This window comes from Pipistrellus hanaki, assembly GCF_964339955.1.
Source record: "Pipistrellus hanaki genome assembly, chromosome: 2".
Taxonomy (NCBI): Eukaryota; Metazoa; Chordata; class Mammalia; order Chiroptera; family Vespertilionidae; genus Pipistrellus; species Pipistrellus hanaki.
Window position 1 is genome coordinate 88,539,137 of NC_140504.1, and position 25,292 is coordinate 88,564,428.

Genomic DNA, 25,292 nt, shown 5'->3' on the forward strand with positions numbered 1-25,292 from the left:
TAAATCACAAACATCCTATATAATAAAAGGCTAATATGCAAATCGACTGTACAGCAGAAGGACTGGTCACTGTGATGCACAGGGACCACCAAGGGGCAGAAGCTCAACACAGGAGCTGCCCCCTGATGGTCAGTGCGCTCCCACAGGGGGAGGACTGCTCAGCCAGAAGCCCTGAGCCGGGCGGCACTAAGGATGTCCGACTGTGACTCTGCTTTTCTCTGATTGTTCCTGGACATACCTAACTGGACAATAATGGGCATTAACTATTGTAGAGAAGTTACCAGCTCTGTGTAGAAAGAAAATCCTAACTCCTAACAAATGAAAAGGGGATTAAATTGTGACAGGTTTTCATTTGGATAAGAGTAATCATTTCCTGAGAATAATGGTTGCTAAAAGTTAATTATTATTCAGCATAGGGTCCTCTCAAAAACTTATGTTTTAGAAGCTTCTATGTTAGATGTTGTTCTTAGGTAACTTTTAGTGTCCTTAAGAGACTATGAAATATTTTCCAGTTACTGTCATTGGCATGATATGCAGTGGTTGTCTTGAAATTACATATATATATATATATATATGTATATTACTAATTCCAGAGAGGAAGGGAGAGGGGCAGAAAGCTGGAAACATCAATGCTGAGAGATAATCATTGATCGGCTGCCTGCTGCATGCCCCACACTGGGGATTGAGCCTGCAACCTGGGCATGTGCCCTGACTTGGAATCCAGTTGTGACCTCCTGGTTCATAGGTCAAAGCTCAGCCACTGAGCCAAGCCAGTTGGGCAAATTCTTAAGACTCAACACCTATGACTTAATTGCTAGTAAAACCTATATGCAAGAAAAATGCATTTATTTAATTTTAAATGAGCTGCCTTCCAGTAAGTTTCTTATTTCTAACATGTTGGATATTTTTGAAATGTTTAAGGAATTTTAAATTGCTGAAAATATACTAGAAAATATTTAGGAATCATTTCTCTTATCCTTTAATTTTAAATAGGCTTGATTTGTAAAAATATAATTAGATCAAATGTATTTCCACAGATTACCCCAAAATATGATTCTGCAACTTTGTGGTTTTTTTACAACAAAATTCTGTTGCTACAGGTTGTCAGACTCTTTCTCATAGTTTCCAAGTATTGCTTCTTGTCATTTAAGAGACATCATTTTTGAGGTTTCAAGAAGTGTAACCAAGTCTGCTTTATTTTGTGTTTTCAAATCTGGATAGCATAAGTGATTCTATTATGAACATTATACTTGAGTAAATGAGAAAGATTTTCCCTTTTCTTGCCTGAGTGTGTGAAAAAGTATGCTTAAAGTATTTTTCTTTCAAGTGAAAAATAAAGACAAGTTATTTCATTCACATTGAAGGTAAAGTGTGAGTTAAAATGTGTTTTTGAGTTACATTTAAATTTTGTATATGTGGTAACAATAGGTTAGAGAACTTTTATCTCTTTTAAAACTTTATCATTTCACAGCAGCAGTGCTTGGGATAGTTCATTTCATTAAACTACAGGAATATATATTAAGTCTCTTTAATTTGAACTTGCAGAAATGAGAATTATTCATCTGAATAAAATGTATTGTGGTTGTCTCCTGGGATTTTATGAAAAAATTCTACTTTTGACAGTAGGAATTGCCATTGCTTCACCTAATCCTGTCATCTAGTTAAAAAAAAAAAAAAAAAAAAAAAGTAAGGTCATTGAAAAGTATTTTATAATTTTATAGCTGTCATCCACTGTAGCTCTGTCATCTATTCATTGAAGAGATTTTAAGATTCATTTCTAATTTTCTTAAATTATTCATGATTATACTTAAAATGCTAACAAAATATACTCATTCGTGGATAGTATGAACCATGCATCCAAATATTAACGTGTTCTTTATTTTATTTTAAAAGAAAAATCATTGTTAAGTCAAATCTTATTACTTTTTCTATTTCGTTTCTGTTTCTTTATTTTTATTTATTCCATGTTTTCTTTTTTTTTTCGTTTTAGTTGTGTCTGGTAAGTTGACATTTTATTGGCCATCTTCTAATCATCGTGTCACTGTGACTGGAACTTCTCTTCCCCTTTCCATCCATACCCTTCCATGTCCTTCAACCAATCAGCCTCCATGTTTCACTTGTCATTGGCCACAAAGACAGACTGCACAGAATAAAGTCTGCAGGAAGTATGGGTAACTGACAAAGAGTAAAGGTAATGGGTTGCTAACTTTATGTCTTATTAAATGATGTGTGATCAGAGTCCTTTTATTTTTTCTCTCCTGAGTGATAAAATACATGACAGACTGCATCTTGGTTGAATTAATGTTTCAATTTATATCTCATGAGATAAACCAAAATGGGTGCCCAGAAAACAATTTGGACTTTTTTTTGTTCAAAACATGTTAATGTATTCATGTTTGTCTATCTGAAATTTTATAACTGTGTTCAATAATAGTCATTAAAAGTCTTATTGGTGAATAACTTTGCAGTTCAAGCTGTTTGCACTCATTTTCATATCTATGTGTCAAATTGACTACATTTTGTGCAAGGAATAACTGTATGATGTGTCCAAAATTTATTAGAGTTTGCTTTGATAAACATTTGTTCTCATATAAATAGTGCTTAGGTTTTCTAATTACTGTCATGGTCAGTACATTGGGGAAGGTCCATTCACTCTTTAAGGGGATACAGGCATGCCATTTTTGGAGAATTTTGTATGCATATGCTGAGTGTTATGCCAGGAAATATCTCCCTATTTTTTCTTTCAGTTAAAAAGCTGCACAAGTTTTATAAAGGTGCCACTTCATATTAATACACATAGGTTGGGTTGTTCAATAATAGTGATACAATAATAGGCTATTTGAGAAAACACAGCTTTCTCTAATACAACTTTATATACAAAAATATAGATGATTAAAACTTAAACATAAAAAATAAAGACAGGATGAGAATGGAGTTGAATGTTTATATATTATGTATTACATAATCTACATAATATAATATAATTGATAGAATAACAATGACATCTAACCAGATTTAAAAGATTTAACAAAATGTGAAGCTATATCTACAACATATCTGAGAAGTAGATTAAATCTTAGTCTATAAATAGTTCTTAGAAATAAAAAGATAAGCATAGGACACAGTCTACAACACATAGGATCTCAACAACAAGGAATATGAAAATAAGTGCTTAATGGAATTGATGTAGAAGTGCTAATTAATAAGAGATTCCAAGGTCAGTTTGGCTGAGATGTTAATGCTCGGTGTCTGTGAGGTTTTTGAGGAAAGTACCCATCAGAGAAAGTGTGAGTTTAAATAATTTTGAATATGATTGAGAAGGATGTTAATATTACCACAGTTTTTAATAGTAAAAATTGAAAACAATCCAAATAAAAAACTAATGGATTGGGTATATCATTTAAGGTAATTTGTACATAGATTATTAAGTAGTCATTAAAATGAATTACAATATGGCCAAATTTGCATAGTTGAATTATGTTATTTTACTTCTTTTCTTTGTCTAATTTCTTAAATTTTCAATACTAACTGTATATAACATTAGTATCATTAGATTTTTGATTTTTTATTATAGCAAGTTTAAATGTTATAGCCTTGAAAATATTTTAATATTTTATTATAAACATCAAGTAGATACATATTATGAATGGCCTTCTTAATCTAAATGGATAGCTGATTAAGGTGGATTTATAGGTGTATTTAATTCATTTAAATTATTTTTAGAGATACATTTACCTCTGATGCTTACCATACAGGGGTTGGCAAAAGTAGGTTTAGAGTTGAATGGAAAATAATGCAATAATTAATAAATAATAATAGAAGATTAAACTGTTTCATGTATTAACTGTAAACCTATTCTTGCTAACCCCTGTACATTTTTTGTTTTATTTCTAAGACATATCTTGTGGCTGATGTCACTGTTGATGTTGGCTCAAAATGTACCTATAAAACGTAATAAATTCATTTCCAGTCGAATATCCTGTGTGGAAGGATTGCTACAGGATAAATGTAGTTAGCATAAGGGTTTGCATCTCTTGTTCCCAAGTAGGTCTTTGAGGTTGGAGGCGAGCTGGAATTTTATGAAAGAAAAGTGAATTCTGGCACACGTTATTAGACATGCTTCTGAGAATAGGAAAAAGACCACCCTAAGTTTTTACTTGTCTAAGTGGTTAAAATATTTATATTTTTCTACCCAAATTCCCTGCATATTGGAAAGTTATATTCTCCCATTCACTTAATTAATCATTTGGTGTTTTTTATTGAAACAAATTAAAGTCTCTTCTGGCTTTAGTTTATTATCCAGTCAGTCCTTTCAGTTTTTCCTCTGATATCTACATCAATCAATCACTCCAACCTTTAACGAAGGAATCCAATGCTCCTGTACGAATGTGTATGGAGGAAAATCCTCAAGCGATGATGTCCATGCTTATTATACCTGGATAATGACAGTGTTCGTTAAATTCATGAGTAAACCATTCAATTACAATCAGAGTTTTAAAAAATTATAAGCTAGAACTTGAGTGTTACCAAATTGAACCTAAGCTATATCTTCTAACTGTGTATTTTCTTCCCTATAAGTTATAATAAAACATTTGAAGGCATTTGACCTGATTTTTTGGTGTTCTGTAATTTTCTAACCAAATGGTATAATTTCTACTAAACCTCAATTAAAAATAAAAAGAGAGTATAGAAGAAATTATGAGATGTAATTGCTTTCTTCAGTTTTGCCATCCTGTTATCTTCAGCTAAGTTCTTTTATATACTCCTTTTTTCTGAAGAGTTATATTAATTAATATATATATGTACTTATAAAATTTATACATGGAATATATTATAAACATTTGTGTCTGTATCTTACATTAATTAACCAGAAATATTTAGCTAGAGAAAAATACCCTTTCAAATCTTCACCTTCATTAACAAATAAATAATGTTCTTGGGAGCAGAGTGGAAGCATTTGTAGAAATCATCTGAATATCATTTTTATAGAGGTAACTTAAGTGACTGACGTAAGTAACTAAAGGAACGTCTAAGGAAAATGTTAGAAACAATAAAACAGCCTTAAAAAGTGGATTAGAAGAACCCTAACCTATATAAACTGTTAAATGCCTGGCTTGAAACATTCCCTTCAATTTGGACTGAGAGGAGAAGAGAATAATTAGGTGTTTCAGACAGTTGATAAGAAATGAATGTGAAAAGTGTAAACAGAAGGTAGAAAGACTTACATTCAGTGCACATTCTTCCAAGCATAGAGCACAGTCCAAACAAGCATTCCCCATCCCTCGCAGGAGTGACTCCATCAGCACACCTAATGTTTTCAGCTGCCATTGGTCTCCATGTAACTGAGACAATTTTCTGACAGTCTATTTACCGCTGGATGAAGTGGCCATTTAAGTCTGTATAAATCAAACAGTTTGGACAAAGCTGGCAGTATTTATAGTGTCAAGATGAGCAGATGTTTCAAATTTTCCCTCATTTCCATATATATTCTGTTTGAACATGCCCTTGCCTATGTAAATGAAGGAGGCATTGGATTCTACTATTGCTTTAAATGCATTTCTATTCAAGTAATTGAACTAAGGGTCTTAAAGGGTTATAATTTGCATGGTAGCATTTCAGGAGCTTTTGAGTTAAAGTAATCTTAGGACCTGCCTACATCAGGAGGTTCTTGTGTGTATAATTACAGTCCATTCACCTTGAAGCAGCTCTAAATGAGAAAAGATAGTTATTCAATCAAATTTCAGGATTAGTTAGAATGAATGTAAGGGCTCAAATTGTAGCTCAAGAACTCTTTAATATGAAGGTTAACCTTGGAAGGTCAGGTAATAAAACACACACACACACACCAACACCTCTTCAGAAAACAACTCTATTTCATTCTATAAATATACAATTAAGCATCCATTGAATTAAGGATGGAAATTTGCACATTACGGACTACAGTACTTAACAAGTTGTATAAGATAATGACAGCAGTTGGGATGTCAGCAGATTTCTCAATTGAGACAATAACTACATGCTTTTAATCCAGTGTAATTTGTTTCATCTTCCTTAGAACCTCCACATTTTGTTGTGAAGCCCCGGGACCAGGTTGTGGCCTTGGGGCGAACTGTAACTTTTCAGTGTGAAGCAACCGGAAATCCTCAACCAGCTATTTTTTGGAGGAGAGAAGGGAGTCAGGTATGGGTTTGGTCTATTATTTCAATAAGCAAAAATAGGTGCCAGGCATATATATGTATAAATATGTGTGTGTATGTATGTATGCATGTATAACATTATTTAGTCATGTAGCTGTCACTTTAAGAAATTGTGAAATATCACTGTCATAGAAATTTTTGCATTGAGAGAGAAGACAAAATTTTCTTCCTTGTTTTAATTCTCAAAGCAATTTTTCTACCTGATACACAGGGTGGTATATAGAATAGTAATTGTTCTATTATATAAAATTTACTTTTATTTACAATTCAGCAACATTAAAAATGTTCTTCTTAACATAATTAGTTATAATTTCTGTTATGCAAATATCTATAATTATATGTTAAATATTTATACACATTTAAAAGAGTGATGACAATTATTTGGTGCAGTATCTCTGAAAGCACCAGCAATTAGAAATGTCTTATTCACTTCTTTTATATATCAATTAAAATTTAATCAAACAGTATGGAATTTTCTTTAACATAGATATCATGCATGCTAAATATAGCTCAGTATATTCTAATTCTTAGAAAACTCCTATGTGATCAGCACTTACTATCAAATCATACTATCTAAACATTTTATAAATCATAATTTTCTATGTACCCTGAAACTATGATATGGAGATGTATGTCCTTACAGACTCTAAGTTAACTATTGGACTTTAGTATAATGAAAAGGAAATTTTGAAACAATTTTACTTTTAAAATAATAGGAAACTTTAAAATAAAATAGCTTTTAAAGTGTAACACTTTTAGTCTTATCTCTTAATAACTTATTCAATAAAGGGACATTTTCCCCTTTTGTTTCTGATACTTGTGAAAAAAAAACAAAAAGGGTTCTCACTCATTTTTAATGCATATACATATTCCTAACCTCTTTCATTTTTTGCTTAAATCACTCATGGGTGTGTTGTTTCATGGTCTTGCTTATACTGTGCTAAATAACATAAAAGTAGTTTCCTCACTGTACTCAGTCATCTTCTGTAGGCAGTAGCAGCAAGTTTACCATTGTTTGTCCTGTGGTAAGCAAATATTAACTTGATTATGGTAAGTAGGACATCATTCCAGTTCTAGTAACTTGGTTGATTCTAACACATTCCATTATGCCTCAAAAGACTAAGTTTGCTGACAGACAAGAAAAAACAAAGTATTTTAGTACAACAGGAAGAACTGGAAGTATATTATATAAGAAAATTTTTGTAGCAATACTAATAAATCTACTAGTTCCTTCTAGAACTTCTACTAGAAGTTCTTAATAAAGTAACATTTAAGCAATTCATTTAATTATGTAAATAAATTATTCCTTAAGATATTTAAACTTTACATCAAATTTCAAGATAATTTTAATTTGATTTTGTTTGGTTTAATGATACAATTTACTTTTTTTTATTGATTTTTTGAGAGAGGAAGGGGGAGGGTGAGAGAGAGAAAAACAATAATGAGGAAGTGAAAAAAACATTAATTGGCTGCCTCACATATTCCCCTACTGGGGACTGAACCTGCAACTCGGGCATGTGCCCTGGCTGAGAATCAAACCAACAGCCCTTTGGTGTATGGGATGACACTCACCCCACTGAGCCACACCAGCCAGGGCAATATATCTTATTTTTAAGAAAATTTTTATTGGAGATATATCATGGAATAGTAGTTAAGTCTCTATGAGTTGATGTATATTAAAAGGCAACTAAACTTTGAAAAAGAAGTAACTGTCTTTTGTTAGAAGAAACGTTGATATATTTTATTTCATGAATGAAACAATAACAAGATATGTAATTTTGCATAAAATAGACACTTCCTCTGACAAACATTACATTTCAACTCATAGTACAAATTTGTACTACAAAAATAACATCACATTTTGTCTCTAATTTGTGTTTACAATAACTTTACAGAAATAAAGTGCCATTATGAATTCTTATATTCATTATGTGGTCACCTTTTAGCAAGATAAAAAAGAAATTATTAACAATTTTATAGAGGCTATTGAACTTTCATAATGGAAGGCTAGCAGAGATATTTGTTATGGTGCTAACATGATTGTCTTGAACTTGTCAGAATTATGCTTAAATTTTCATTTTGTTTATATAATTAAGAAATATGTGTATAATCCTAATAGTCATATATATATGAAATAGCTTTTGACTCTGCCTTGGTTGAATATGTAAAACTTTTAACTCTAATGATACCTAATATCCTTTTATATCTAGTATTGTTGGAAACTAATAATTATAAAAGCATATATCAATATTTAGAATTTTTTATAATCCTTTTTAAGATTAGATAATTAAACTCTATATATTTGTGTATATATGGATGTGCACATCTATATATGTGAGCATGGGATAAAAGAATATTTAGCTTACTTGTGTGTGTGTGGATTTTATGTTTGTGTGTTTATCTACTTATAAATATATATATGTAAATTATTGGAGCACAGCAATTAATCTATGGTTATTTTCCCCCCCTCCCCAAATTGTGGGTTCTAGAATCTACTGTTTTCATATCAGCCACCACAGTCATCCAGCCGTTTTTCAGTCTCCCAGACTGGTGACCTCACTATTACTAATGTCCAGCGATCTGATGTTGGTTATTATATCTGCCAGACTTTAAATGTTGCCGGAAGTATCATCACAAAAGCATATTTGGAAGTTACCGATGGTAAAGTAGAGCATTTATTTCAAAATGTCCACATTTCACTTAGGGTCTAATGGGAATGCCAGTAAAAGTATTTATTTTCAACTTTGTATCCTTACATCAATGTTTGTATAAAGCTAAAGAGGATGATAATACAATGATTAAGTCTTAAATTATCCTTAATATAAATTTCTAGCACTGTCAGATTCATAAAAGCATGGCAGCTATGCCAACAAAAAATTGTACTGAATAGCTATACATAGGAATGTTGCCAAGTTTTGGAAAAAATATATAATTTTTAAAATCTCTTTTAATCCATCCTTTCGCTTTCCTCCAAGTTTAGGAGATAAGTGAATTATTGTAAAATTGAACTCACAACTTATGATAATGAACATTTTTTCTTAAATTATGTGATTTTTGTCCTGTTTATTAACTTCCCTAAACATGATCAATTAATGGCAAATACATTATAAAGACACAGTGATGGAGGTGATCTCCAAACCATTAGATGGATAATCCTCCTATATAATAAAAGGCTAATATGCAAATTGTCCCCTTGACTGGGAATTCCACTAGGAATTTGACCAGGTTCGGTGCCATCCTGCCAACTGCCCGCAGCCTCTCCTTCTGGCTGGCCCCACCCCTCTAGTAATAGTAATAACTTGAAAAAAAAGAGTATACAAGTAAGTATATAAAAATATATGTATTCTAGAGGCCCAGTGCATGAAAATTTGTGCACTCGGGGCGTCCCTCAGTCCAGCCTGAGCCCTCTCTCAGTCCGGGAGCCGTCCAACTGATAGCTTAGGCCCCCTCCCTGCAGGCTGGCCTCCCTCTGCAGGAGGCAACCGGGCAGGTAATCAGGGGATGGCTGACCAGCCTGGCCCCTTAATCCCCGATTGTCCCTTTGCCACCGTTGGTCACCGCTGCCTCCCGATCACCATCCCCTCCCTTCTGCCCACTGGCACGCTGACCTGGTGCCTCCTGCTCACTGGCCCCACCCCCCGCTGAAAGGTTGTTCTGCCATTTGGTTGATTTGCATATTACGCTTTTATTATATAGGATGTACATATGTACATTTGTTGGTGTGTAGTATTCCATTGCATATATAGCTCACATTTTATTTCTGTATTTTTCTATTGATGGATTGTTTTCAGTTTAGGGCTTTTATTAATAAAGCTAACAATACCTGTGCAGTTCTATTAGTGGACATGTGAACTCAATTCTCTTAGTTTGCCTTTGGTGAATTCATGTAGTCATTCCTCTACTTTTACTCTTTCTCATAGTATACGTATTATAAATATTTCTTCCTATTAATTCTTTAAATGATGATTTCAGTGCTTAAGTAAAATTTTAATAAGGACCAATGTATTATTTTTTATTTTGTACTTGTTGCTTTTACTTTCCTGTCCTATCTTGAGTCCATGAGAATGTTCTCCTAAGTTTTTTTTTTCTGGATGCTTTATTCTCTGTACTTCCGAAATTTAATATTTAATCCATCTTAAATTAATTTGTGTGTATAGTATAAAATAAGGGGAAAATTCATTTCCCCTATATAGATATTAACTGTTGCAATATCATTTTTTGAAAAGACTGTCCTTTCCCCACTGAATCCCAGTGGGTTCTTAATCATAATTCAAACGAACAGTAATGTGTGGCCTGCTTCTGTTCTCTCTATTCTGTTCCGTTGATCACTTTATGACCATATATATGGTCTTAATAAATGTAGCTCTATATTATGTTTTATAAACTGGTAGTGTAAGTCTCCAACTTTGTTTTCTTGTTTTGGGTTGGCTATTAGAGGTCCTCTGCATTTTCCCATAAGCTTTAAAAACAACTTTTCATTTTCTCTCCATCTACACACACATATCCTAAACAAACAAACAAATAAATCTGAGTTTTAAGTAAATTTTATTCCACTTAAATCATGGAACAACTTAAAGGAAATTAACATTTTAATAATCTGAGTCTTTTAAATTAGGGAACTGGTGTATTTAATTTAGATAGATCTTTAAATTTCTCACAATATTTTATATTTTAAGATGGACATCTTACACATATTTTGGCAGACTTATATCTATGATTTTTATAACTTTTTATAAGATTGAAGATATAGATATTAAATTTCATTATGTTATTGTTTAAAGTAAAATGTACAGTTGACTTTGTATATTTAATCTGTATCCAGCAACTTTACTAAATCCACTCATTTTTTCTAATTGTTTATAAGTAGATTATTTTGAAATGTCTATGAGCAAAATATGTCAACTATCAAGAAAATCAATTTTACTTCTTTCCAATATTTATATATTTTATACCTTTTATTTCTTTTACTTGTTGGGCATGGTGTGTGACCACCAATATAATTGGTAAAATTGGTGAGAGTAGATATATTCTTTTAATCCTAACTTCAAAGGGAAAAGTATTTATTATTTTATCCATAAGTAGTTAGAATTTTATAAATATCCTGAAATTAAAAAAGATTCTGAAATAATGTTAATACATTAATTTTTATTATTTTGTTTCCCAGTACACTCAGGTTAAAGTTTATATTCCTTAATATGCTTTACAATTCATAATCTCACCTTTACAGGCTTATCTATAGATACTGTGTTGCTCACATACCCCAGTTTTATTGTATTTGCTGAGTTTTTCCTTTGTTTTAACATTTATGTGCATGCTGTTTATACTGACATGAAATTTCAATTCCTTCAAAAAGCATTCATTAAATCCTCCAGTATGGGTACAATGCCCTCACTGCTGCTATTTATCTATCTAGCTATCTATCTATCTACCTATCTATCTATCATCTATCACCACATTCTGTACTTTCCCTATTTATTTTCCTATAATCTTCATTAGACACTAAGTTCCTTGAGAGCAGGGCCCATGTTTACCTAATTAAGTTAAATATATCCCGTAACCTCCAAAGTATGACACATGATAGATTTTGAGTAGATATTTTTTGCATGAATGGAAGAAGCAAATAAAAAAGAAACGAACACCTAGCTATTGGTTAAGTCAGACTCAAAATTAGGATTGTGTCATTTAAAATCTAAACTCCTACCACTGTCTATGATACATATAATATACTAGTGACCCGGTGTATAGATTCATGCACATTGAAAGGAAATTAATTAGAAAGTGGTCAAATGGGCAGGACTGTGAGAGATGGGCTAGACACAGGGCTAGCCAACCTTCAGTGGTCCCTCCCAGGCTTCTTGCGGAGTGAACGGGGTCCCTCCGGCAGGTGGAGTCCCTCGACCTGGCCTGTAGGGATCGGGCCAAAACCGGATCTCCAAAATCCTCTGCGGGGTCCCAGAATGCGAGAGGACACTGCAAGGTTGCTGTCATACAGGGTGTGGATTACCAACGCAAGTGTGCAGTAAAACAGATTTGGGGCAAATAGTGCCCCAGTAACAACAGAACCCATGTCTGAAGTTGGAATCCTATGGCCCCGTGAGAAATTGGGCTCCCTTTTCTCTGGTTTTGGGGTGCGTCACCTGAGAACCGCTGCTGCCACATCACTGCAGCTTGTGGCTCCTGCATTGTCTGTCTGTCTCCTGGTGGACAGTGCATGTCATAGCAACCAGTTGAACACTTAACACAAAAGCTTTTTATATAGAGGGACTAGAGGCCTGTTGCATGAAATTCGTACATGGGTGGGGGGTCCCCTCAGCTCAGACTCATCCTCTCCAATCCAGGACCCCTCAGGGGATTTCCGACTGCTGGTTTAGGCCCAATCCCTCTCATAGTCCTATACCACTGACTCCTAATTGCTCACCTGCCTGCCTGCCTGGTTGCCTCTAAGTGCCCCTACCCCTCCACTGGCCTGGTTGCCCCTCTCTGCTCCCTCTGCCAGCCTGGTCACCCCCAATTGCCCCCCCCTCCCCCGCCTGGCCTGGTAAACACTAACCTCCCTCCCCTGCCAGCCTGGTTGCCCCATGCAGCCTGCTATTTGGTCAGCCAGTTGTTTCAGTCATCATGGTCACTTACTTTTCATGTATATAGATGTATTGGCTCAAATAAGGTAGAATAACCTAAAAAGTTATTTTTTAAATTTCTTACATTAAGAACAGATATTAAATAATGATTGTGAAGACCATGCAAATGAATTTGACAAAGATCAATATAATCAATATGCAGAAAAAAATAAAACATAAAATTCCACATACATTTATAATTTCAACTCTATAAAGCAACTTGTATACATGAAAAGAGGCCCCCCTCAGAAAAACAAAAAACTATGGTAACATAGCTTTAAGTATCTCTCATTAGTCTCATAATTAATAATTTGAAATCAAAGCTTCCTATGTGCTATCTGGCATGGCATTATCATGAATTCTTATATTAGTGAAAATAGATCAGAGATAGCAACTTTTGCTAAACTAAGGCAAAAACAAAACTAAATTTGTGGATTTGTGATTTATCCCTAGTAAGAATTCACTCCTACTATTCCTGTTTCACCTTATAATCCCTGGAAAGATATAAGATGATTTTGTGTTTGCCATAGTAAAATTGTATTTTTAGTTTTGTTTTCTTTAATTTGGAGTTCATTGATTCTGTACAAATCTATGGATTCATTCTTCATAAGAAAGCTATAACTACCTCAATATCAGTATTTATATTTTACCAAGTCAAGTCTAGAGCATAGGCTAGTAGACAGAATACTTTCTGAATACTATTTAACTTGGCTTTTTAAATTTTTTTATTTACTGTTTACAAAACACAAAGGCAACAGCAGAGTAAAACATAAGGCGCAAAAAATGGAGTAGCCATTGCTCTTGTAATGTTGCTTTCTGTGTACTTGTGACCTACTGCAAGTACCATTTGGCTCAGGAAAATAGAAATTCATGTCACCAATTTAATTAAAATATTTCTTCTCTTTAGTACTAGAATGTAAGAAAATATATTTGGTATTAAATTATGTAAGTAATTTAAAATCTGCATTTAACACTCAAAAGTTATTAATATACAGTGGGAAGTGAGTTAACTTTAATTTTAACAAGTGAGATTTGCCAATTAATATTTAATTTGGACAAATCACTTGCACTTTGAAAGTTTCAGGTCCCCAATTCCTAAATGGCATAATTTTTTACAGCCTAAATTATGGATTTGTGAGATATGTTTGCAAACTGAGCAATTGTGACATACTATAACTGATATTTTTTTAGTGTATAAATGTGAACTTTTCATATTTAAACCAGTCAGTGTTTGCTTGGTATTTTGTATTATTATCCACTTAAAATATTTTATAGATATATTTATATGTATTGACATTGTCTTCATGATCATTATTTTGAGGTGAGAAAATATTAACCCAATGATATGCCCTCATTTTTTAGGGTCTTTAAGTCTTTCATTGAATGTGGAGAAAAGATAGGTAAACTTTTATAAACTCTGCTGTGACCAGGTTACACCACCTGTCACGCTGCTTATGCCAACACTGTTGCCACTCTACTGATAACAAAAAGTTGCAGTTATTCAGTGCTTCCTTTGTGCTGTGCACAAGGCTAAGGACTTCTCACATGTCAACAAGTTCAAATGTGAAACCATCTCATTTTACAGATGAGGAAAAGGAGGCTGAGAAAAGGTATGCCCACATCATACAGATAACAAGCAACAGAACTGAGACTTAACACAACATTTTGCCCTGTCCAAGTGGTAGCCACTTGCCATGTGAGGCTGTTTAAATTGGAATTTAAATTGCTTAAAATGAAATAAAATTACACACCCAGGACTTCAGTCACTGGCCATACTCAGGTGCTCAGTAGCCCTTTGAAGTCTTGCTTCTGTATTGTGTAGCAGAGATAGGCATTTTTTCATGTTACAGAGCTTCATCTTCTAACTCCAAAGTCTATGCACTTCCTTATTTTGTTAAAAGTTATTTCTGTTCTTTTAAACTTTCAGCCTGATAATTCATTCTAATAATCTTAATGTAAAATATTAGAACCTTAATTTGAGGTTTACTTGTATCTCATGAATCCTAAGGTTAGTTTTGACTCATAAATGGACTGAGCAAGTTTCTTTGAGTAAATTTAAATATTTCATCAGTATTTTATTCTAATCTGTGTCAACACCAAAATGTTTCAATTTTTTTCTATCAAAAATGTGAAATTGCTTTATTAAACGCATTTAGCTCTCATTTGCATTTTCCCCCCAGAAAATTTTAGTGGTAATGTGACAGTTCATATATGACTAGCTTTCTGCAATTATCAAAGCATTTTCACATCTACTATTCTATTTAAATCTTCATAGCTATCCTCTGAGATGGTTAGAACAAGTATTATTGCCCTCAAATATTATTATATTTACAGATTTTTTTTTAAAGGAGGCTTTGAGAATTTAAGGAACTTGCCCAAAAGCATAGACAAATGGTAGAACTGATAATGGACCCTACTCCTATTTTCTCCCTTTATTTTTGTAAACTGCCCAATGCAAACCAGGAAAAAATAATGACACAGAAATAGCATCATTAAACTGTATTGGGATAAGGTAAGGAAGTGCGGATGCTAAATATGCAAATATCAAAGAACTGTAAAGATATAGGATATTGACTTAATCATTGGATTGTTTCTAAATTATCAGACTACCAAACATAAACTACTCTGTGACTGATTAATTCTAATCAGTGGTAAAGAAGTGCTCTGTTGCAAATTTAATTAATTCCTGGAAATAACATTCACTTATTCTTATAATCAATAGAACACATTTGGCAGTCTTATAAAAATCCAAATGCAATGAAACACATTCATTATTTTTTCATACTTATCAGGAGGGCCTCTGATTTGACTTTAGCCAATCTCAACAGATAAAGTAGAAAGATTAAATAATTCTAAACAAAGGAATTATTAGCTTATATTTTTCATCCATGGAATATCTGAAACATACCTGCCAAATATTAAACTCCAGCCTTCTAATCCACCACCACTGGTATTAATGAATTCCACACCAGTAACCAACAATGAAAGGGAATTGGAAGGATGGAGTAAAAATCCACAGTTGCTGGCTTCACTCCTTTGATTGCTTGTTTTTCTCAGTTTGAATGCACAAAACTAATCATCATTGCATGATTAATGAGGAACAAATTGAAGTATGACCCCAGCTTGTGAAAATCTTTGGTTCAAAAAACTTGGAACATGACACATCCAGCTTTACAAATCATTGCATCCGAAATTTAGTTACTCTGGAAACCAGTTTCCACTAATCAGGCAATTTTGTAAAATTGTCTTCTGTATATTTGTAACTTTTATAGTTTTTAAACTAATATTTAGAATTTTAAAGCTTATGCACAAATTTTATTAAGCAATTTTTAATTCTTATTATCTCAGGTAATATGTTTAGGTTTTAAATAGGATAATACTTTCATTTATATATTATAAAAATGGCTCCCACTGTTTCCTTCTATACTATATTAAAACTGTTGAGATAATAGAATTGGCAAAAGTATTTTCCCATTCCTATCATCTCAATATGGAAATTTGATATTGCCTAGGACAGGACATCAACTTGAGTAATATTTTTGGATTAGCCTACCAACAATACAGTTGGGAAGTTTTCCAGTTTCTCTGATTTCATTAGTATTGGGAAATTTTTACCCACATGTTATTTTAACAGAAAGAATTCCAACATGAAGGAAGCTCAACCATATTGACTTATAAATTATGAAAATCCAAATACCTTTTTGAGTCTAAAACTGTCAAATATGCTGGTATGATACAATCATTTTTTTTTCTATGTGACACAAAACAATTATTAAATATCAAGTTGGCTTTGGTTTATTTATGAAAATTTCTCTCATAAGTTTTTTTGGGGGTAAATGTTTGTTCTGTTATTGTTGTTTTTTTATTTTTTACATATTTTAAAGTTTAAAAAGTATAGCATTCCACTTCTCATTACTGTACATCTACTTCACTACCCACAATCCTTAGTTAGTCCCTGAACTCTTAAGTAGGACCCTTAACAATGTAGCAAACTCAGTCAGTTGGTCATTTGAAAGGAATACATTTTATCTCATTTTAATATTCTGAATCAGTGCATCATACAAATGCATTCTGAATAATGCATGTTTCCTACTTTAATTACTTGTTTAATTACTTGTTTCAAAGCCTAGAGCAACTGCTCTTGCTTCCATGATTAGAAAATTGCTTGCAGTTGCAGAAATATATTTCCTGTTGTTTCTTCCGGCAGTGATTGCAGACCGACCTCCCCCAGTCATTCGACAAGGTCCTGTGAATCAGACGGTAGCAGTGGATGGTACCTTAGCGCTCAGCTGTGTGGCTACAGGCAGTCCAGTGCCCACAATTCTGTGGAGAAAGGATGGGGTTCTTGTTTCAACCCAAGATTCTCGAATTAAACAGCTTGAGACTGGAGTTCTGCAGATCCGATATGCGAAGGTAACTTGAAATGACACCCTGGGTTTCCCATTTTGTTTCACTTTTTTTTTTTGCCTCCAGCAACTAGTGTTGAAGTCTCCAGTTTTAGAATCAATGAAATGCCAAATAACATATTAATATACTTTAAATTGGATGCTTTATTCTTTCAGACATTCCACTGTGTATATTTAAGATGATTTGACTCATAATTTAGCCCATGGCAAGTAATTTAAGGTTTTAGATAGAGGAGAAAAAAATATTTTTGAGACCTATTGAGGAAAATAAATGAGAATTTGTGGGAGAAAAATATTCTCTAAGTAGTATTGTGAAGCAGTCATTCATTCCATAAAGCCTTTTTTCAAAGATACTTTCCAGAACCATTTTGCCTGCAACACACTTGAACAGTTCTCCTATTGTGAATATTTGGTTCAGCATTTTGCAATTACAGATTGCTGTATATGCAAACTGAAACAATAAAGCAATGTACACACTATAGAGTGCACATTTAAATCAGAATGCTAAATGGTGGAAAGCCCCCAGGTTTGTGGGAACAATTTAAGGATTTACTTTCCCAGGGCATCACATCCATACCTGTTCTTTCAGGGCTGTGTTGTTTTTGACTTTTCTTTTTCTTTTTAGGTCAAGTTCAGACAAGTTTATGAGGCATATGAAAGATCAGCCTAGTCAGCAATAAACATAAATTTCAATTGTTTTATTGCCTACTATAGGTGGCTTCTTTGGAGTTTTTGGATCTGCTTTAACAGTTCATTTTATGTCTTCCAAAAGAGAATATGTTATACTTTGTGGAAAATACTGTATCTGTGTAATTGTAATCACCAGAGCAAGATGACAGCATTCTTGCTTTATCCAACATTACCTGAAGATGGGGCAATTACATTAAGCAGAGGCGTGGGGGCATCATGATGTTGAGGAATTTAAAGTTGGACATGTGAGCTGTATTCCAGCACTCAGTCTTCAGAAGTAGAGAGAGTGATCATTCCAGCCAGGGTTAAGCTTCACACTTATTAAACTGCCTTGAATTACAGGTTTTTAAACTGTGGGAAAGGAGTAAATAAGAACAACTCATTTTATAGCCATCCTTTTTTCAAAAATACCTGTTAATCTCAGATATCAGTATAATTGTAACTCTGATAAAATATGAAATAAGAATAGTAATTGACTAAACTTCATCAGCCTCATTATGTGACTTACTAAATATCCATAATAATAAAAGTAATATGCTGATTAGACTGGACAGCCAAAGGGCTTTCTGGATGTCCTTCTGGACAACCTTCCAGACGAAGCCAGGGCTGCGAGGGTTAAGGCAAGCTGCCACCACTGCAAGGGCCAATCCCCTTGCATGAATTTCATGCGTTGAGCTTCTAGTCTATAATAATGAAAGTGTAATATGTTAATTAGACTGGACATCCTTCCGGTTGTCCTTCCAGATGACCTTCTGGATGAAGCTGGGCTGTGAGGGAAGCCCGGATCCTGGTGCCAGAGGGGAGCCGTGCTGGCAGCCCTGGGAAGGAAAGCCTACTCTTGCATGAATTTTGTGATTGGGCCTCCAGCAAAGATATGATTTAGTAATCAAGATTAACCCTTTGAATTCTTTATTGTCACTAATACTGTAAAAAAAATATTCAATTATTTTTATTATATAACCAAAATAACTATAAAATATATGTCTGCTATATTTTCCTTCACATTCAATAAAAATGTAATCAATTAAGAGGTAGTTTTTGGTTAGTGAATTTCAATCCATATTCTTGGGCCATATACAAACCGTATAATTGGTTTTCCAGCCCACTGAGCTCTTGATTGTTCCAAATATTTGTTTTCCATCTGTCTTCTCAGCTGGGTGACACTGGTCGCTACACCTGCATCGCAACCACCCCAAGTGGTGAAGCAACATGGAGTGCTTATATTGAAGTCCAAGGTAAATTAGATACTGTTTTACCTTAAAATAAAGCTTCAGATGCAGTTGTTTACTAATTGGTAAATAGATAAAGTGGATCCTGATGCCTGGGTGGGTGGATAGGTAACCTACATTTGTTTATGTACTTATCTGTGCATGTGCAAACATCTTTTGTCTTTTTCCCCTTTGGTAGAATTTGGAGTTCCAGTTCAGCCTCCAAGACCCACCGACCCAAACTTAATCCCTAGTGCCCCCTCCAAACCTGAAGTTATAGATGTCAGTAGAAATACAGTAACATTGTCATGGCAACCAAACTTGAATTCAGGTGCAACTCCAACATCTTATATTCTAGAAGCCTTCAGGTAGAGTGAAAATGATGTTTCTTAGTAGTCCTTTCTTGGGAGTTACCACTAAATATGTTAAGTTCTAACTCATGTCTCTCTCCTTAGCCATGCATCTGGTAGCAGTTGGCAGACGGTAGCAGAGAATGTGAAAACAGAAACTTTTGCCATTAAAGGACTCAAACCTAATGCAATTTACCTTTTCCTTGTGAGGGCAGCGAATGCATATGGAATTAGTGATCCCAGCCAGATATCAGATCCAGTGAAAACACAAGGTAAATGTTGATTTACTCAACCTGTGATACCTACTTTTCTTTAGATGTTATGATAATACAGTACATCATTTGTACTACATGCTAGGACTGGGAATTTAACAAAGTTCTGCTGTCCAAGTTGCTCAATTAACTTTCAATACACAACACAATATCTGCAAACTATTATTTTCTGGACAAAGCACTTCAAAATAAAATTCATAACAGAAATGTTTCTGATCTTATAAAATTACAAATCTAATGAGACAAAAATATTGTGTTCAATTCACAAAATTGAATAAAAAAATGTTATATGTGAATATAAAATATTAATCTTATAATACTTATATTTAAAATTGAGTAAATTTTACAAGTGATCCTTTCTGCAAATCATGCAAATTTAAGAGATATTTGGAAATATGGTTGACTGATTTTTTTCTTTGTATTTCCCTTTATTTTTTCCATCACCATTTATCTCCTCTATGCCCCCTCTACCTGCACCCCCACCAAAACCCCAATCACCACTCTGCTGTCCATGTCCATGAATTTTTTTCTATTTTTTAAAAATTTTTGCTCAATCCCTTTACAGCCCCCTGAGAGTTGTCTGCTTGCTCTCTATGACTCTGCCTCTGTTTTCTTTGTCGGTTTAGTTTGTTCATCAGATTCCACATATGAGTGAAGTCACATGGTACTTGTCTTTCTCTGACTTGCTTATTTCACTTAGCAACATGTTCTCAGGTACATCTATGTCCATGTAGTTCCAAAAGGTAAATTTTTCTTCCTTTTTATGGTCAAGTAGCATTCCATTGTGTAAATGTACCACAGCTTTCAGGACACATTGCAGTTTATTGTCTCCTATGAATAGAAATTATTTTTATTTTTCAGTGCTCACATTATCTCCCAGTCCCCCTCTCACCTTATTATTTTAATACTTTAATAGAGTAAACTTATGTATTAATAAAAGAGGTGAATGTAAATCATTCTGTACCTTTTTTGAAATTAATTATCGTTGCAATTAAAATATGGTTTCTCTTATATTAATAAAGAAGGGTACTTTTAGATTATAGTGACTAGAAATGCAAAATTCTTTTCTCAACTTACAGAGGAATTATAATGTCTCTATGTAACTTACTTACAGTGATAGAAACAAGCCATCCACAAAAGTACTGAAATGCTTCAACTACTTTTTTTCCTGGTTTGGGAGAGGGTCTGCCAGCATGCTGCATGTTTTCTCTTCTCTAGTGAATATAAACAATCTTTTTGGAAGGACTTTTTGTTTCAGAATTCACAGCGAAAGCAAACCAAGTTGTAGAACATGCCCACGTCTGTCTCTTGCTGTGTGAATTCAACACAACCAGATGCCTATATTTGCTATCATGAGTCACCTCAACAGGAGCTTTCATATTCTCAGAGCTGCCTAAAGGCATTTTGGGGTTTTCAGTGTTAGATGTGATTTGTAAAGCATGAAAAAACTGCAGCTATACAGTGAATTCCCAGTTCTGACGCCAGTGCAGTGAGTAGTCTCTACCTAATAGACTCCAAGTGGAGTTTTGATTGACAATGATATAAATAATTTTGTAATATTTATCTTTATTTGTTAGTGTATATATAGTTACCATTTATCTGAATATGTTTTTTAAAATGAGAATCAACATACCTTGTACACAAATAGCTATATCAAGAAGAGGACTAGACATAGAACAAAAAAGACATATAACTTTGAAATCAAAGAACTTTTAGTCTCAGCTCTTTAATCTACCAGCTACATGGCCCTTTGCAAGTTAGTCCTGATCTTCAGCTTCCTCTCCTTTATAATGAGGCTAAAAATACCTATGCCACAGGATTGAACAAGGATTAAATCCACGAATCAATGTATGATTATACAAGACTCAGATTTTTATTTTATTTTATGCCATTACACTTTGTAATTGGACTTGTATTTCTTTCACTGTATGGACTAAAAAGAAAATAAGTTCATAAAATTTACAAATATAAATATGAGAAAGCTAGCAGTGTGCTGAATTAGAGAATCAGAGTTCAATATATGTTGGCAGACTTAAATGATGGGCCAGCATTAACAAGTGGAGCATATTTAAAAGTCTGGTGCTTGACTTTAGATTTTAAAAATTAGCTGTGGAAGGACAGGCTGAGGACTTGGGACTTAAAGGGAGTTCTTATGAGTATGTGAGAAGGTGGTGTGGGACAGGCCGACTTCAGTGTTTGAAGTCAATTAAAACATCTCTCCGAGCCAACTGAGTGATGTAGTCACCAAATGAATCAATGTAGTCTTAGCTGGCATTAGCAGAATTATGTCTGGATCAAGTAATCTCCCCTTTCAGTCTGAGCAGGTCAGATCTCGAATGGAGTAAGTGTTCCTTCCTGAGCACCACATGTTCAGGTGGACTTTTAAGAAGAGGAGGTTGTTGGTGGGTCTGCATGAAGGGTAAAAAATCACATATTTGAAAAGAAATCCCTTGCATCTTGGATTTAACCCTCAAAATTATAACATTAGAGAAGGCATGATGTCTTTTCATTACATTTAAAGAGATTATCATGTGTCAAGATATTATCAGGGCATGGTTTCCAGTTCAGGAGTGAGGTAGACCCTTGTCACAGTTGGAGTTACAGCCACATCATAGGACAATCAAAATGTCTTCCCAAAACCGAAATCTGACAATACAAGGAAGATGAGATGAGTAGCTAGCAAATAGGGGTGGTGGGGGTCATTGCTGAGGAAAGGTAGTTGTTGCCATGTTTCTGCTATTCTTCATCTTCACATCCTGTCCACACAGTATTTCTGATCCTTATTTTTAAGGAATATGTACACAAACACCAGATGTACAGACTAGATATGGTATAGATAATAATAAACCTTAACTCTACATAACGAAGTGGGCCTGAATACTCTCCCCTCAGAGAGTGTATGTTCCCATATTGGGGAAGGAGCTGGATAGAATCATATTGGAGATTTCCTCCAACTGTAATTCTGAATAATGGAAAGGACCATTTACATTTTAATATATTTCTTCTAGGTAGCAGAGGAGAACAAGAACAATAATGGACAATTTGTGAACTTCTCAATATTACCTAATTAGATATTTTCCTTTTTTTTTCTCTATTGGGAAACTTTCTAAAATAATAATCTATACTGCTGTTGTCAAAATGGTTACCAGGGAATTTAGTCATTTCCAATAAGGTATTAATTGGCTAGTTTATCTCAAACTATAGAAATTAAGGATTGCAATTAAATCATAGTAGTTAAACCTTTTAAACGGGTGTATACACCTGTTTAAAGATAATTCCTATAAGGCAGAAGAATCCCTGAGGATGGAGCATACATATGGGAAAATATGTTCAGGTGCTAAAATATGTGTCTTTCCCATACACTAAATCACTTTAACTCAACCAATGTTCAATGAGCACACTCTGTGTGTAGAGATCCCTGCACTCAAAGAAAGGGGTCTCTACATGCCTTACCAAATGCAGTCCTCAGAAGAGGCTCATCAACGTCACCTTAACATGTGAAGAAGATATGTGAAGTCCCAAAATCTTCGCAGTGGTAGGTAGCTGTAAAGTTGTTGAGTTGGGATGCAAGCCCAAGTCTGTCTTATTCCAAGTAATTTAGTCTTACCCTGGAAGTCGGAGAGAACAGACATTACAGGAGCAAATGATGAAATATGCCTGAGATAGAAAACTGACAACCAAGTGCTTTTTATCTATAGGTTGTGATCAAAGGTAACCTCAGGACCAATATTAGCCAAAGACATTCTAAGGTAGAATAAAGTATGAAAAACAAAAATCATCTGTTATTTTTCTAAATTTATAGTTCCAGTAAATTTGTTGCTAAGAACATAGGGGTACATATATTCATTCTGTCTGGTGTTTCCGGTCTCTTAGGATATATTCCTAAAAGTGGAATCACGGGGTCAAATGGGAGTTCCATTTTTAAATTTTTGGGGAAACTCTCTATTGTTTTCCATGGTGGGAAGGACCATTTATTCAGGGTATGAGTTACAGTATTGGACAGGGATTGGTCAGTCTTCTCTCCCATCTGTCTTCCCTGGACTCCATCAAAGATACTCACTAGCCTCATTTTCCATCTATGTTTTGCCATCTATACAGTAAGATCTTTGAATGTATTTAATCATTCAAAAAACTAAAAATGTTGTGTCTGTTGTTTATGGATGACAGATAATCATATATGTGCTACATATTGTACAATATTCTCTGGAGAACTCTGGGATGCAAAACAACATTTTATTTTCTCCTCTTTTTCACCAGTGTTCTCTTTAACTATTATAAACTAAGCAAAACATCTGTATTTAGAACATCTCTATAGGAATGACTATTTTTATTCAATAATAATTTTATTAAGTTTAACAAAACCTTTCCTTCAAGCCATTTTGCTCAATTAAAATTTAACAAAGGAGGCAAGAGCATGCAATGGAGTAAGGAGAGTCTCTTCAATAAATGGTGTTGGAAAAAATAGGACATGTACATGCAAAAAAAAAAAGAAACTAGACCACCAATTTAGACTATACACAAGAGTAAACTCAAAATGGATAAAAGTCTTAAATGTAAGATGTGAATCATAAAAGTCTTAGGGGAAGCCATAGGCATCAAAATCTCAGGCATCTCACATAGCAATATGTATATGGATATATCTCCAGGGCAAAGAAAACAAAAGAGAAAATAAATAAGTAGGACTACATCAAAATAAAAAATAAAAATGTCTGCACAGCAAAAGAAATCATCAACAAAATGACAAGAGAGCCTACTACATAGGAAAACATATTTGCCAATGATACGTCCAATAAGGGGTTAATTTCTAAAATATACAGGGAACTCATACAACTTACAAAAGAGAGACAAACAACCCAATTTAAAAATGGGCAAAGGACCTAGGTAGTCACTTCCCCAAAAATGACAGACCAAAGGTCAAGAGACATGAAAAAATTCTCAGTCCCTAATCAGCCAAGAGATACAAATTAAACAGACACTGAGGTATCACCTCACACCTGTCACGTGGCTATAATCAACAAAGGACAAATGTTAGTGAGATGTGGAGAAAGGCAACCATAGTTCACTGCTGGTGGGAATGCAGACTGGTTCAGCCACTGTGGAAAACAGTATGGTGTTTCCTCAAAAAATTAAAAACGGAGTTCCCATTTGATCCAGTGATCCCACTGCTAGGAATATATCCCAAGAAACCTGAAACACCAATCAGAAAGAATATATGCACCACTATGTTCATAGCAGCACAATTACAATAGTTAAAATTTGGAAACAGCCCAAGTGCCCATCAGCAGATGAGTGGATAGAAAGACAGTGGTACATTTACACAATGGAATACTATGCAGCAATAACAAACAAACAAAACTCTTACCATTTGCAACAGTATGATTGGACCTGGAGAGTATTATGTTTAGGGAAATAGCCAGGCAGAGAATTACAAGTATATAATCTCACTCATATGTGGAATCTAATTAGCAAAATAGATCCAGAGACATAGAAGCATTGAACAGACTGTGTTACCTCAGAGGAAAGGCAAGAGAGGGTGCGTGGGTAGGAAGAGA

The 25,292-nt window shown here is 34.0% G+C and overlaps 1 protein-coding gene across 3 annotated transcripts in view; it reads left to right on the plus strand.

Moving 5' to 3' along the window:
- Positions 1 to 25,292, plus strand: part of ROBO1 (roundabout guidance receptor 1) — a 988,403-nt gene that overhangs the window by 894,305 nt on the left and 68,806 nt on the right. For all 3 annotated transcript variants that reach the window (XM_084875894.1, XM_084875896.1, XM_084875895.1), the window contains 6 exons: positions 6,056 to 6,180; positions 8,687 to 8,858; positions 17,022 to 17,227; positions 19,064 to 19,145; positions 19,318 to 19,486; positions 19,574 to 19,740. In XM_084875894.1, the coding sequence (XP_084732020.1) occupies positions 6,056 to 6,180; positions 8,687 to 8,858; positions 17,022 to 17,227; positions 19,064 to 19,145; positions 19,318 to 19,486; positions 19,574 to 19,740 (921 nt within the window). The remainder of the gene's footprint in view (positions 1 to 6,055; positions 6,181 to 8,686; positions 8,859 to 17,021; positions 17,228 to 19,063; positions 19,146 to 19,317; positions 19,487 to 19,573; positions 19,741 to 25,292) is intronic.